This window comes from Lontra canadensis, unplaced genomic scaffold (genome assembly GCF_010015895.1).
Source record: "Lontra canadensis isolate GAN:19392208 unplaced genomic scaffold, GSC_riverotter_1.0 scaffold7, whole genome shotgun sequence".
NCBI classification, from domain to species: Eukaryota; Metazoa; Chordata; class Mammalia; order Carnivora; family Mustelidae; genus Lontra; species Lontra canadensis.
In genome coordinates this window covers 6940759-6954273 of record NW_022631001.1, presented here as the reverse complement: position 1 = coordinate 6954273, position 13515 = coordinate 6940759, and the positions used below count along the sequence as shown (strand labels likewise).

The following is a 13515-nucleotide window of genomic DNA, read 5'->3' as shown; positions in this document are numbered from 1 at the left end:
TTCGAGAAGCTGAACAGCCTTGTTTGCAAGTGAAACCCATGCAGTTATGGCTTAGGTCCCTTTGTTGTGATGCTTTTGGGAGAAGGGAGGTTGTAATTTGTCACTGGGCTGGGCATTAACGGAGCCACAGAAGAATGTATAATCTGGCTTGTCTGGTGTAAGTGCTGGCAGGGATGTAGAGACTGTGAAACTTTTAGAGCAGGAAGAAACTCAAGGATTTTGCTGCAGTGTAAGGTGAAGGGCATCTAGAGAGAGCGAGCCGGGGACTCGGGACTAGTTGCCAGCTCTAAGACTAGAGTCAGGTCCCTGGCTGTCCCCTGCCCCTGCAGTAGAGAGGCAGAAACCGTATACAGCAGTGGGGGCAGCCAAGCCTTCTGTCTCCAGTGCCAGTGAGAGGCTGAGCGGCTCTCTTTCTGGTGGTGGTAGTCCAGCTTATTTGGATGGAAGTTTGGCAGAGAGATCTTTCCAGATTTACAGGGCTGGGGGCAGAAATTAGAGGTGGGACCAGCCAAGTTGGAAGGACCCTGGACAACACCCCAGGCTCAAAAGTCTGTACCTGGGGAGTAAGGGATGATCTTGAATTAGACCAGCCCTCATGGAGACTAAAGTCCTGACTTGAATCATTTCAGTACTGATGGAATGAGGAGATAGGGGGATCGTCAGTGCCTCTAGTCTGCCCACCAGCCAGCAGCAGAAATAAATCTTCTCCAGAGGCAGCTAACTTCATCCGGAGCCTCAAATCCTTGTCCAGGTTTTCACGTGTAATTTCAGGAGTCGATAAAGAAATAGCCAATGTCCAAGAATAGCGCATCTTCATTTGGGTGGTGTTGCATGTTGAATTGTATCCCTTAAAAGATGTATTGATGTCCTAACACCTGTACCCCTCGAATGGGACCTTTTGTGGGAACAGGGTTGTTGCAAGTGGAATTAGTTAAGGTGAGGTCCTGCCAGAATTGGGACAGGTGACTGTCCTCTGTGACTGGTGCCTTCATAACAGAGGGAAATCTGTTTGCAAACACAGAGGGAGGAGATCTGAGATGCTGGGGACAAGACGGCGTGTGACACAGAGGCTCGAGCAGAAGAGCTGGGCCATACCGTGCACGAGACCGAAAGGGTGCTCTGCTCGCGGCACTGGCGGGAGCCCGGAGCTGCCCACATCTTGGTTTTAGACATGCAGCCACCCAAACTCAGAGGGAAAGCATGGTTTAAACTGCCCAGCGTGTGGGCCCTGGTCAGAGCAGCCCTGGGGACTGATGCAGGTTGTCGCAGAAGCTAGGGCTACAGCCAGGCCGGAGGAGAGCCGAAACCGAGGGCAGACGTGCACATCCACGTGGTGGTATTGGCCCGTCCAGACTGCGTGATTCTAGCTGCTTTGTTTCCACGCTGATTTCCTCTTCCAGTGTTTTTGTTTAGTGGTGACAAAGTACACACCACGTGAAATTTACCTTCCTAGCCGTTCTCAGGTGTGCAGCTGTGCGGCGTGAAGTACGCTCATTGCCAAGATCTGTCTGACTCTTCTCGCCTTCCCAAACTGAAACTCCCAGCCCCCACCGTCCTGCTGTCTGCTGTCTGCTCTTCCAGGCCCCTCCTGTAGCTGCAGTCGTAGGAGATGTATCCTTTGACATCTGGCTTATCTCACTCTGCGTAATGTTTTCACGACCCTTCTCACATTGTCGCGAGACCAGAACTCCCTCCCTTTCTAAGGCTGAGTCAGACTCCATCACGTGTGTCCACCACATCTTGTGTGTCCCTGCCTCCCCCCCAGGGGCCCCTGGGTGGCTTCTGCCTCCCAGCTCTTGCCATGAATGCTGCACAGACACAGGTGGACGGGCATCTGCGTGAGCCCCTGCCCACCACTCTTGCAAGCATACACCCGGACGGGGGGTCGTTGGATTCCACCCCAAGTTTCCAGAGTTCTTCCCGGTGGTTTTCTTTCAGCCTCTCTGCATTCGGCAGACTCCTGATTGCCGAGTGTGGCTTCAGAAGTCTGCACGCTGCCCCCAGGCTCACCTGGTGAGCCTCAACTCCACACAGAAAGGATTTTCTGGCAGCAGAGTGGTGCAGAGGGGGGCCCCTTGATTTGGGACAGGCACGAAGGTGTGTGTCTTCTCTCACGGCTTCACTCCTTACCCTAGCTGGGCTTCCTTTACGCAGAAGCCCAGCTCCCAGCTGTTCTGGGCATCTGGCTGTGTCATCCCCACCTCCCCCTCTGTCATGCGCCCAGTCAGTCCTCAGCCGTTCACAGCTCCGGAGGTGGCTCACAGACCTTTCCATCCCATGGGAGCTCTGTCCTCCCAGATGATGCCTGTGACGCACCACCCTCTGTTCGCTCCCCAAGGACTTAACGCGTTTCCACGTGTCCTCCACTCCCATGGCCACCGCACTCCGAGTTCATTTTGGCACATCTGTTATCTACAGCGCTCTCCCCACGTCCCCAGCAACCCTGTGATGCCACGTAAATGCCTGCGTCCTGGGGCTTATCCCACCTGACTGCCCTCAGCGGACCATGCCGTCCCTCATTCTGCAGAAATGCTCCGGACTCTTGGGGCAGGGTCTCCTTGGCAGACTGCTTCTCCTTTGCCCATCACTGAGAAGTTGGGACTCCTCCGGGCCTCTATCCTAGACCCCTCCCATTGGCATGCCACCCCCTTCCCTGGATCATCTCACCTGGCATCTGTCTCGGCTTCCTCCCCTCTGCCATCAGTACCCGTGTCTTCATTGGCAACCCCCGCCTCTCCAGAGCTCCAGATCCGACCCCCAGAAGCTCCCTCCCCTCTAATCCAGCCACCTCCTATTGTGTTGCTCTGTCTGCCTGGAAGCTTCCTCTGAACCTCCAGACTGAGGGTTGTTCCCAAGTCCAGTCCCTTCCAGGGCCTGGCGGGGTCAACACGAAGCCTCCAGGACTAAGGCCCTGAGGCCACTGCATGGACAGCAGACTGCATTACGTGCCTCCAGGCGGGCAGAGCCCAAAAACGGGGCGCTGGCTGAGCAGAACATGAGCTGCCCCGCACTCTGGTCTCTGTTGTGCGTTCCCAGAGCAGCCTGTGCTGTTCCCGGAACAACCGTGGGAGGTAGCACATACTCGTCCGAATTCTACTGAAGGGATATTTTGCTAAACCCACAGGTTCCCGAGTCTCATGCAGCAGTAGGCGCCTAGACATGGCCTGTGGCAGGGGCTCAGAACACGTCTGTTGCAGGGGGAGGGTGGGGAAATGAAGCAGCTCCTAGGACCTGCTCAGGCTTCATTCTCTGGGAGCCTCCCAAGGCCAGGGGGAGGGCGCTGGAGGCCCAGGGTTTATGGGAACATCAAGTCAGGGCCGACACCAGACCTACCCCCAGGGAGCCCAAACTCCCCCCAAAGAAATTACCCATTGGAATATTTAAGTGTACATCCATGTGGAGTTTGTGGTCCCAGTATAAGAAATGCCGTGGTTCCCCCCAGCTACTTCTTCACGCTTCCCTTCCCTCTTCCTCCTCCACTCACTCCAGCTTCCAATAGCTCCAAGGAACGGCTTTTGTAGAAATGTGTGTGCAGTCAGGGGCACCGGCAGGTGGTGCTCAAGGACTCTCTGATAATGGGCCTTTTTTTTTTCTTTTAGCATTCTGTTCTTTGTTCAAGAGCTTAATGTAGGCAGCGGCTGGGCAAGCTTTTTCTTTTCTGAAACAGGAAATCAAGGTTTTGACTGAAACAAAAAAGCTGCAGAATAAGAAAATAAAATTAATAGAACGGACAAATCTTTATTTAAGTGGATTTGGTAAAACTTAGTTTAGAGGGATCCATGGAGATTCCCAGACCAGAGGTTTCCATACCTTAGCATTACCCCCGAGGGGCAGGGGTTTGTGAAAATCCTGGATCCGGAGGGCCAGGAATCTTAAGTCTTAAGGTTTTCTTAAGTCTCCCAGAAGGTGCTGATGCTGCTGGTTCGCCTTGGGCTTCCGGGTGGGTACCACTCACCTGGACCCAGGTTTCACAAATTGTGTGTGCTCGTTAGTCATCTGGGACCTTGTGGAGATGCAGGCTCCAGCTCCGTAGGTCTGGCGGGGCCTGTGTTCTTCCCGGCAAGGGCCCTGCAGGTGATCCTGCAGTTGTGCTCTGTGGACCACGCTTGGACAAGCAAGGATCCAGAGCAAGGGGTGGACAGACTCGGACCTACGTGCTTCCACCAAACCCAGCCCCTCCATCAACTATTTCTGCGAATAGTTTTCTTGGCGCGAGGCCACGCCCGTTCCTTTACATGTTCCCTGCGTCTCCTCTCACGTGCGCACCAGGGCTCCTGTGGCTCGCAGACATTTACTGTCTGGCCGTTCACAGGAGAACCTTTGCCCACCCCTGACGGAGAATTCTAAAGCCCTCCCAGATGATTCGCTGGAAGGGAACTAACTCCCTGCTTCCCAAACAGTTTGTTCCATTTTCGTATAGATCTTCGGGAACGTTTGTCCTTGCTTCCTCCTCACTTGGTTCTAATTCTGCCTTCAGGACTCTCTGCTTCCACACGTAAATGCTTACCTTTCTGTCCTCTCTTCTCTAGGTCTCTCCTTGTGCCAGGACCCTCCCCCAGTGTGCTGAGTCATGAAGCCTGCTACCCTGGGTGTCTTCCCTTGAGTGCAGAGTAGGATGGAGTACCCGCCTTTCTTCTCTGTCCTCTAAGCTGTTCATGGATGCAGTAGCCTTTCTGTGTAGCCCTTCACTTGAGACTTCCCAAATCTGGGATTATGTTTAAAGCAAGTTATGGTCTGAACAGCATGAGGCCAAAAGGAGACATCTTCTTTGTGTATTATTTTTTTTTTCTTTTTTTTTTTTCAGCATAACAGTATTCCTTGTTTTTGCACCACACCCAGTGCTCCATGCAATCCGTGCCCTCTCCAATACCCACCACCTGGTTCCCCCAACCTCCCATGCACCCCCCGCCCCTTCAAAACCTCCAGGTTGTTTTTCAGAGTCCATAGTCTCTCATGGTTCATCTCCCCTCCCAATTTCCCTCAACTCCCTTCTCCTCTCTATCTCCCCTTGTCCTCCATGCTATTTGTTATGCTCCACAAATACGTGAAACCATATGATAATTGACTCTCTCTGCCTTATTTCACTCAGCATAATCTCTTCCAGTCCCGTCCATGTTGCTACAAAAGTTGGGTATTCATCCTTTCTGATGGAGGCATAATACTCCATAGTGTATATGGGCCACATCTTCCTTATCCATTCGTCTATTTTTATTTTTTTTAAAGATTTTATTTGACTGCCAGAGAGAGAGTGACCACAAGTGGAGAATAGTAGGCAGAGGGAGAGGGAGAAGCAGGCTCTCCTCCATCCCAGGACCCTGGGATCATGACCTGAGCTGAAGGCAGACACTTAATGACTGAGCCACCCAGGCACCCCTGGGGTGCTCTTTTTGCCCTACCCTCACGTCAGGATCCCTCATCCCTCCCACGCATTCTCCTTGGATGAGCTCAGGCGTTCTTGGCTCGGACCATCTCTGTGTGCTACACAGTCCTGAACTGTAAGATCAGCTGGATTTTCCCCCTCTATTTTCAGCTGCCTATGGCACATCTCCGCTAGAATGTGAGTTCTTGAGTATGGGTGTCTTACATTTACAATTTCTCGTCATCTCCCGTCCGCCTCCCACCTCACTCTCCTCTGTTTGGAATCTGTTCCTTGTTTCTTCACTTCAGCTAATGGTACTACCCACACCCTTGCATAAGCTAGAAACCCCGAATTAGCCTCTGTTCTTCCCTTTTCCATCCATCCCTTCCACACAGGCACTGCAGCGTCTGCTTCTCGTCGTCTGTGGCTCTTGCCTCGCTCTCCCCCCTTCTCCCCACCGCTGCTGCCTCAGTCCAGTGCATAGCCCTCCCCACAGCTCTGCCGTCATGACCTCCTGCCTTGTCTCCCTCCTCTCCAGTGGGTTCCCTTCTCCACAGCTTGTAAGAATCTCTCAAGGAGGTTTTCACCACGCTCTGCACCGGTGACTTCCCACCACCTGTAATGTGGGAAGCCAAGGGCTTCGGAATTTAGTTCCTGCTTCCGCCTGAAATGAGCTCCTAGGGCCGCTGTAACAAATCACCACCACCCCCTTTATGGCTTGGCACAACAAATTCATTTGCTCCTATTTTTGGAGGCCAGGAATTGGAAATGAAGGTGTCAGCATGGCGGGTTCCTTCTTGGGGGCTCAGGGAGAGAACTGTGTGCCTCTCTTCTCGTTTCTGGTGGTGACCGGCAAGCTGGCTTATTTCCCAACAAGGTCATGTTCTGAGGTTTTGGGTGTATGCTTTGGCGGGGGAGGGGGCACCCTTCAACCCAGTGCGTCTTTCCAGCCTCTGCTCTTACTGTGTCCTCATCCTGGGCTTGCTTGTTTGCTTTGGTGCCCTGGATGGGTAGGAATTCACTGGGCGGAAAAGGAGAGAGAATTCCATGTAGCGGAAAGAGTGTGTCCAAAAGGCCACAAAAAAGGGGAGATGAGTGGAGTCTTAATGTATGAACGGCATTCTTGTATATTCTCGTTGCCTCACTGTCCTTGAAGACCTACTCAGGTGTCATCTCTTTGTAAAGCCTTCCTTGACCTTCGCAAGGACACTTCTCGTTGCTCAGTACTTAAGGGCCAACATATTTAGTGCCTGTTGCTTTAATGTTTTGATCATTTAATTATTAGCTGGTATTCCTACCTGGCTCAGCTGCCAGCCCAGATGGGTTTTTTGTTTAAGATTTTATTTATTTTTTTTAAGACTTTATTAATTTATTTGACAAACAGAGATCACAGGTAGGCAGAGAGGCAGGCAGAGAGAGAAGAAGGGAAGCAGACTCCCCGCTGAGCAGAAAGCCCAATGCGGGGCTCGATCCCAGGACCCTGGGATCATGACCTGAGCCGAAGGCAGAGGCTTTAACCCACTGAGCCACCCAGGTGCCCTAAGATTTTATTTTAAGTAATCTCCATTCCCACATGGGGCTCAGACTCCTAACCCCGGGATCAAGCGTGGCACGCTCCACTGTCTGAGCCAGCCAGGTTCCCCCCAGCCCGGATGATTTGAAATGGATTTACCCCTGTGCATTTAGTGCCATCGGCCGTGACCACGTACATTTCAGGGAGGAGCTGTTCGGGCCTAAGTGGACGCGTCTTCACCTTCCACGAGGCAGAGGGGATTGGAATATGGAGGGAGGTTGTACTAGAGCCCCTCCAGGCTTCCTTCCATCTGGGAGTTCTGCTGTCCAAACTGTAACCCCTTCCAGAAACAACACTTTGAAGAAACTTTGAAGGCAAACAGACTGGAAATTGTGCTGCCATTTGGCTCTACTGGGCTTTGAGAAGCTTCGCCGTCACGGAAGAGCTCAGTGCTTACATGACATCCATGACTTTGAGAGATGCCGAGTTGTCTCAGACCTCATGTGGAGCAGATGGAGCTCACGAGCAAAGCCATTCCCATCCCGCAGGTGCACTCCTAAAGTTTGGCAATTTTCCTATGTTCCGTATGTGGACAAAAGGATTTTAATGGTTTTTTTGGATTCCTGTTTCAATTGAATTGATTTTAATTCCACCTTGTTGCTGAGTCACTGAAAGTCACATTTTTGTTTTGGATGAAAGAGGATTAACTGTGCAGACAACTGAGAAATGGGGCGTTATTCAGCTGCATTCCTTGCAGAGGTGATCAAGGTAACAGGGTATCCGAGGAGAAAGCAAACACCCAATGTGTAATAGCTTTGAACACTCGTTTTTCCAATTACCGTGAGCTATGCCGATCTAGTCACCGGTACTAATTATTGCTCTGCACGGGCCTATTGGAAAAAGTGCCACAGACTGTGAACAGTCACTTTTTCATCCAGAACAGCTAGAGGTAAAAATTCTGCAATTCAAATAAATAACTTTGAGACAAAAGAGACTTGTAAAGGTATCCCACAGCCCCAAATTAGAAATAGCCTCCTCCCTGCAGCTCCCCAAGAAAACGCCTGGCTCTCTGTTCTGGGAACGGCACCGACGTAGTTGCACACGGTGCAAATGGGAGTCCTTTAGAATATGAGCTTCTCACCACAGCCAGCTCTGAGTGACATGGCCAGAGTTCACCAGATCGCAGCCTGTTGTGCGTGTCACAGTGCAGTGGGTCCCTGCAAACTGCGTTCGTGGTTTGGGGAAAGCCCATCCCAGGCCAGAACGCCAAATGGAGGTGGAAGCATTGGTGAGGCGACCTCGGTGCTATGTAGCCTCTAGGAATGTGTCAGGGAAGCTGTGAACCTGGAGAGGAAAATGTGACAACTTGAATTTTTTTTTTAATGCATCTCTAACTAAAATTTAACATCGAGAAATACGTATCGTGCAGGCAATAATCTCTGATGTCAGTGGTATCTGTGATTCTGGCACAGAGACCTTTACCTCTTCAAGTTGGTGTCAGACCATATGTCAAACACACATAAATTTGTTTTTTGATGTTGTGGTAACTCAATTATCCACTTCTTTGGTGAACTTTTAGGTTTTACTTTATACATTTAAAGATACTATTCTTGGGCCGCTTGGCAGGCTGTCGGTGGAGGGTGTGACTCTTGATCTTGGGGTTGTGAGTTCAAGTCCTATGTTGGCTGTAGAGATTACTTAAAATCTTTAGAAAAAATACTATTTTGCATGAAAAACAAGGAAAGACCCGAGAAACTATCACAGAACCAAGGAGACGAGGGAGACATGACAACTAAATCAACAGACAGATCTTTGAGCAGAAAGAAGGCAATGATGGGACTGCTGGAGAAATCCAAGTGCAAGTCTGAAATTGAGTTAATGATGGCTTCTTCATCTTGACAAGTGGATCACGGAAATGTAAAGTGTTGACAGTGGGAACACCAGATGCATGTCATTCGAGAACACCCTGTACAGTCTTTGCAACTTTTCTGTACATCTGACTTGATATCAAGAGGCCTAGTGCTAGGTCTGCTGCCTGCTCCCAGACATATGGGTTGGGAGATCTGTGTCCTCTCGAGGCCATCACTGCTACACCTCTGAGGAGACGGGAGAGACCAGTCCAAAAGACGGGGAGAAGTTTTCCAGAGAAGTGAAACAATCTATGGCATATTGTGGAAAAGGCATGGCTCTGGGTTCAGAAAGATCTGGCTTCCTGTTCTGTCCCTGGCTCTGGCTTTGCACTCTGTGGCCAGGAACCATTCTGAGCTTCTTCTTCCCCTTGGTGAAGGGAAGCCATCAGTAAAGGCCTTGGCTGGGTCGTTGTGAGGACCAAGGGTATGATGTGTCCCTGAGGAAGCCCTTCTGTTGGTTTTAGGTGGTGTGTTGTGCATTTTACACCCTGGGCAGCACGCTAAACAGTTGACACAAATTAACTTAATCTTCATGATACATCTCTTACATGACCGTTTCACAGATCGGGAGCCGGAGAGTCAGAGGCTCAGTGACCTCAGCACCCAAGGACACAAAGACGGACTTGAATTCAGATCTGTGCTAACTGTAGTTCGTGGTCTTCCTTTGCCTGCTCTTAGGCTTTCCTGATAGCCCTGGTTCCTGGGAGCTCTTTGCTTTCCTGGACTCCAGACTCCCCCCATGTTTCTTTCTCACATATATCCATGTCCAGATGCTCTCTGCGGGGCTGTGGCCCATGGCGATTGGCTGGTCTAGACCTGAGATGGCTCAGGTGCACACTGAGGGTGTTGGGCAGTCCCCAGCTCTGTCCCGGCACAGACGGTCCATCCTGCATTCTGGGAATTTTAACTGCTTATGCCCCTGTTTGACGGTGTGATTACTGGATCACTGAGGCCATGATTTTTCTCATCCGTTTTGGGCGAAGTTGGCATTTCCACATCATTTTCCCAGATTGGGGAGGGGGGAGAGCTTTAAGATTAGTGACCTCCTAAAACCTGGCAGTGAAAATTAAACAACCCCCCAAAACCAGCAGAGGCCACTGTGACATTTACCTGTTCCTTAACTGGGGTTTTATTAAGGGATTACTCTAAAGGACATGGAAGTCATTTTGGGTTTTTGTTTCCTTCTGTGATTAGTGTAGTTGCCAGTTATTTCAAACTCTGTTGAAGGGGGATTAAAAAAAAAAAAAAGTGATGTTACTTACCTGGGCAGGTGAGTTTAGACTTAGTTACAAGGGAATGAGCCTGATTTCCATCCGTGCTTGATGTGGGCATGCACATTGGTCTCCAAAGGAGAAAATGGCGTGCAGCACTTGTACCCTTAGGTTCCAGAAGTGAGGGCTCTGCGGGTCCCCTGACGGGCTCTCTTGTTTTTCAGTTTTTCCCCTACATCCTGCTGCTGGTGGCTATCCTCCTGTACCTGCCCTCCCTGTTCTGGCGTTTTGCAGCTGCCCCTCATCTTTGCTCAGATTTGAAGTTCATCATGGAAGAACTTGACAAAGTTTACAACCGCGCAATTCAAGCCGCAAAGAGCGTGTGTGATCAGGACGTGAGGGATGGTACCAGCCCAGTTCCAGGCCCTCAGGAGAACATGGGGCAAAGGTAACTCAGCCCCCAGCAAGTATCTTGGCGGGCTTTGGGGTATGAGGTCTCAGTCCTCCTGCCCATCTGGGCTTAGGGTTCCCACTGTAGTAGATGAGGGGGGGGTTGTCATCCACTTGCAGACATACTGTGGGAGCCAGGAAGGCTTGCTGGCCCCCAGTCTCATCCCACCTCCCGGCGCCAGCACCTGTCCTCACATCCAGATGCCTTCCCTTGTTGAGGGGAATGCTGCCGTCTCGTGTTCTGAAAGGCTTGGGTAACGGGATGGCACCAGCTACTCACTGGCGCCAGTGGAGAAGCGAGGAGGATTATGGGGCCGCTGAGCTTAGAGAACCAGAGAGAGAGAAGTGGGGAAAGGAGCAGGCAGCGTCTGGTCTTTTCACATTCTTCCTCTGGTTGCTGTTGTCAACAAGGGTAATTGTGTTAATAGCTCTCATTTTTAAAATACTTTATCTATCCCAGAGACTGTGTTTTCTCTGGGTACATTATCTCAACCCTTAGAAGGACATTACAACTAACTGCGTTGATTTTCTGCCTCCCTCTTCCACAAATAAAAAACACTGGCTTCCAGCTCTCCGCAAGAGAGCTGGGACCCCACCTAGGCCGGCGGCCTCGAATCTGAGCCCCGCACCCACGGAGCTGTCCCTGGGACAGCCTCGCCTAGGTGGGAAGGTCTACTTCATTGTGCACACCTGAGAAGTTCTAAATCAGATTTAGAAACACTAGAATAAGAACGGTCCATGTGGAGTGTTTACCAGATGCCCGGCATTTTAAGAATTTACAAATGGAACCTGTTTAACCAGACCTTCTTTAAAACACTAAGGGGGAGAGTGTTCTGTGGTAGCTTGTCTTCTTACTTGGACCCGATTATATTCCCTGATCCGCCAGCGAAGTTATAGGTGAATCAGGGAGGGAGGAAAGGGGTTTGAGGTTTTTAGCGTGATACTGTCCTGCGCGTTTACATCTTCTATATCTGCTCTTTGCGAAGGTTTAAATTTTTTTTTTTATTCCTTCGTTGTTACTGTTTGCAGCCTGTGGGAGATCTCTGAGCGCCACTTCAAGTACCCGATTGTGGAGCAGTACCTGAAGACAAAGAGGAACTGTAGGAACTTGACCATCAAGTACGTCAGCTGCCGGTTGCTGACACTCGCCATTGTCCTGTCAGCGAGCGTCTACCTGGGCTATTACATCAGCCTCTCATCGCTGTCCGACGAGTTTGTCTGCAGCATCAAGTCTGGGATCCTGAGGAACGACAGCACCATCCCCGATCGCTTTCAGTGCAAGCTCATCGCCGTCGGCGTCTTCCAGCTGCTCAGCCTCATCAACCTCGTGGTTTACGTGCTACTGGCCCCCGTGGTCATCTACACGCTCTTCGTTCCGTGCCGGCAGAAGACAGATGTTCTTAGGGTGTATGAGATTCTGCCCACCTTCGATGTCCTGCATTTCAAGTCGGAGGCATACAACGACCTGAGTCTCTACAACCTCTTCTTGGAGGAGAATGTAAGCGAGCTCAAGTCCTACAGGTGTCTGAAGGTGCTGGAGAATATTAAAAGCAGTGGCCAGGGCATCGACCCGATGGTCCTCCTGACCAACCTTGGCACAATCAAGATGGATGTCATGGATGGCAAGAAACTGGAGCCCATGGAGATGACGACAGAGGAGCCGGGGGACCCGATGACGGAGCTCAAAGGTAGGGGGAGCTCTTGGGGTGCCTCAGTACTAGGAGACAGAGGGGAAGAATCGGTGCCGCCCCAGATCTCCAGAGGAAAGTGTGCTTTCTCCAGACTGTCCTTGCTTCTTGATCATGCTCTCACAGTCTCTGCCCCAGGCATCCGTCCGTGCTGTCCTTCTCTCGTACGCTTGTCCTTTGCTGCTGGCTTTGTCCAGATACTTCTGGGCCTCGGCCCATTGTCCTCCACCTCTCTCAAAAGATACAGAGTTTGGGGGCACCTGGGTGGCTCAGTGGGTTAAGCCTCTGCCTTCGGCTCGGGTCATGATCTCAGGGTCCTGGGATCGAGCCCCGCATCGGGCTCTCGGCTCGGCGGTGGGCCTGCTTCCTCCTCTCTCTGCCTGCCTCTCTGCCTACTTGTGATCTCTGTCTGTCAAATAAATAAATAAAATCTAAAAAAAAAAAAAAAAGATACAGAGTTTGTTGATTGAACCGGAGCCCTGACCTAACTTCACCGTTCCCTGAAATGTGGCTTAGAAGCAAAACCTTGTAAGGCAAAGAACACGAGATTGATAGAAGAGAAGGTAATTCATGCTGTCGGTTCTTGCTTTTTTGTCATAAATGTTTTCTGTTTTTACAGATTCGAGCGCACCCAGTGATATTAAAGTAAATAACGGAGAGACGAATGCTCGACAGAGACTTCTTGATTCTTCTTGCTGATTTTTTTTTTCCCCTTCACCTTGAGGTCCATGGCCCTCTGTGACACGGGATTTGTATCGGCTGTCAGGTTCCCCGCTGGTGCTCCTGAGTGTGCCTTACTGAGTCCCTAAGGAAAATGACGGCCCCCAGAACGCTGTAGGAGCATGGTTCATGAACTTCCAATGAGCAGCACCATGGGGGTGAGCCAGCCCCAGCAAGTGTACATGTGAGTCCATCACCTGGAAGGGAAGGCTCATCAGAGCAAGATTCGGAGCCCTGTTTGTGCCTCAAAGAAGCCCCTTTCTGGAAAGATGTGCAGTAAGACTCAGTACCAGCAAGGACTTCGGGAGGTCTTTTGGATTTGTTATATGAAATAATGATAACACCTGTCAGGATACAGCTTTACTGGGAACCTCCTATGTGCCCCTAACGACCGCTGCACAAGAGAAACACTCACCAGCCAGCCACAGACTTGCTGTTGGCAGAGTCCTCCTCTGGGGACAGTGCTGGCGTGGGTTCCTGTCCCCCAGGGCTCTGTGCACACCACTGCTCGTCGGCCACGGCAAACCGAAATCATGGCACTCCACACTGGAAACGTGGTGAGCCAGGCAGAGTCCCGAGGACATTGAACTGTGACTTCTGCATGGGAGAGGATGCTTGTCACAGAGCCTGGTGGGGAGATCTGGGCAGACAGAACAGGTTATTT

The 13515-nt window shown here is 51.0% G+C and overlaps 1 protein-coding gene across 1 annotated transcript in view; it reads left to right on the top strand.

The window, feature by feature from the left end:
• The window catches only part of PANX1 (pannexin 1), a 41151-nt gene extending 28101 nt beyond the window's left edge, over positions 1-13050 (top strand). Inside the window, exons 3-5 of the mRNA XM_032852792.1 lie at positions 10218-10441; positions 11473-12131; positions 12751-13050. Coding sequence (XP_032708683.1) covers positions 10218-10441; positions 11473-12131; positions 12751-12830 — 963 coding nt within the window. The 3' untranslated portion in view covers positions 12831-13050. The remainder of the gene's footprint in view (positions 1-10217; positions 10442-11472; positions 12132-12750) is intronic.
• Positions 13051-13515: the final 465 nt, after the last annotated feature.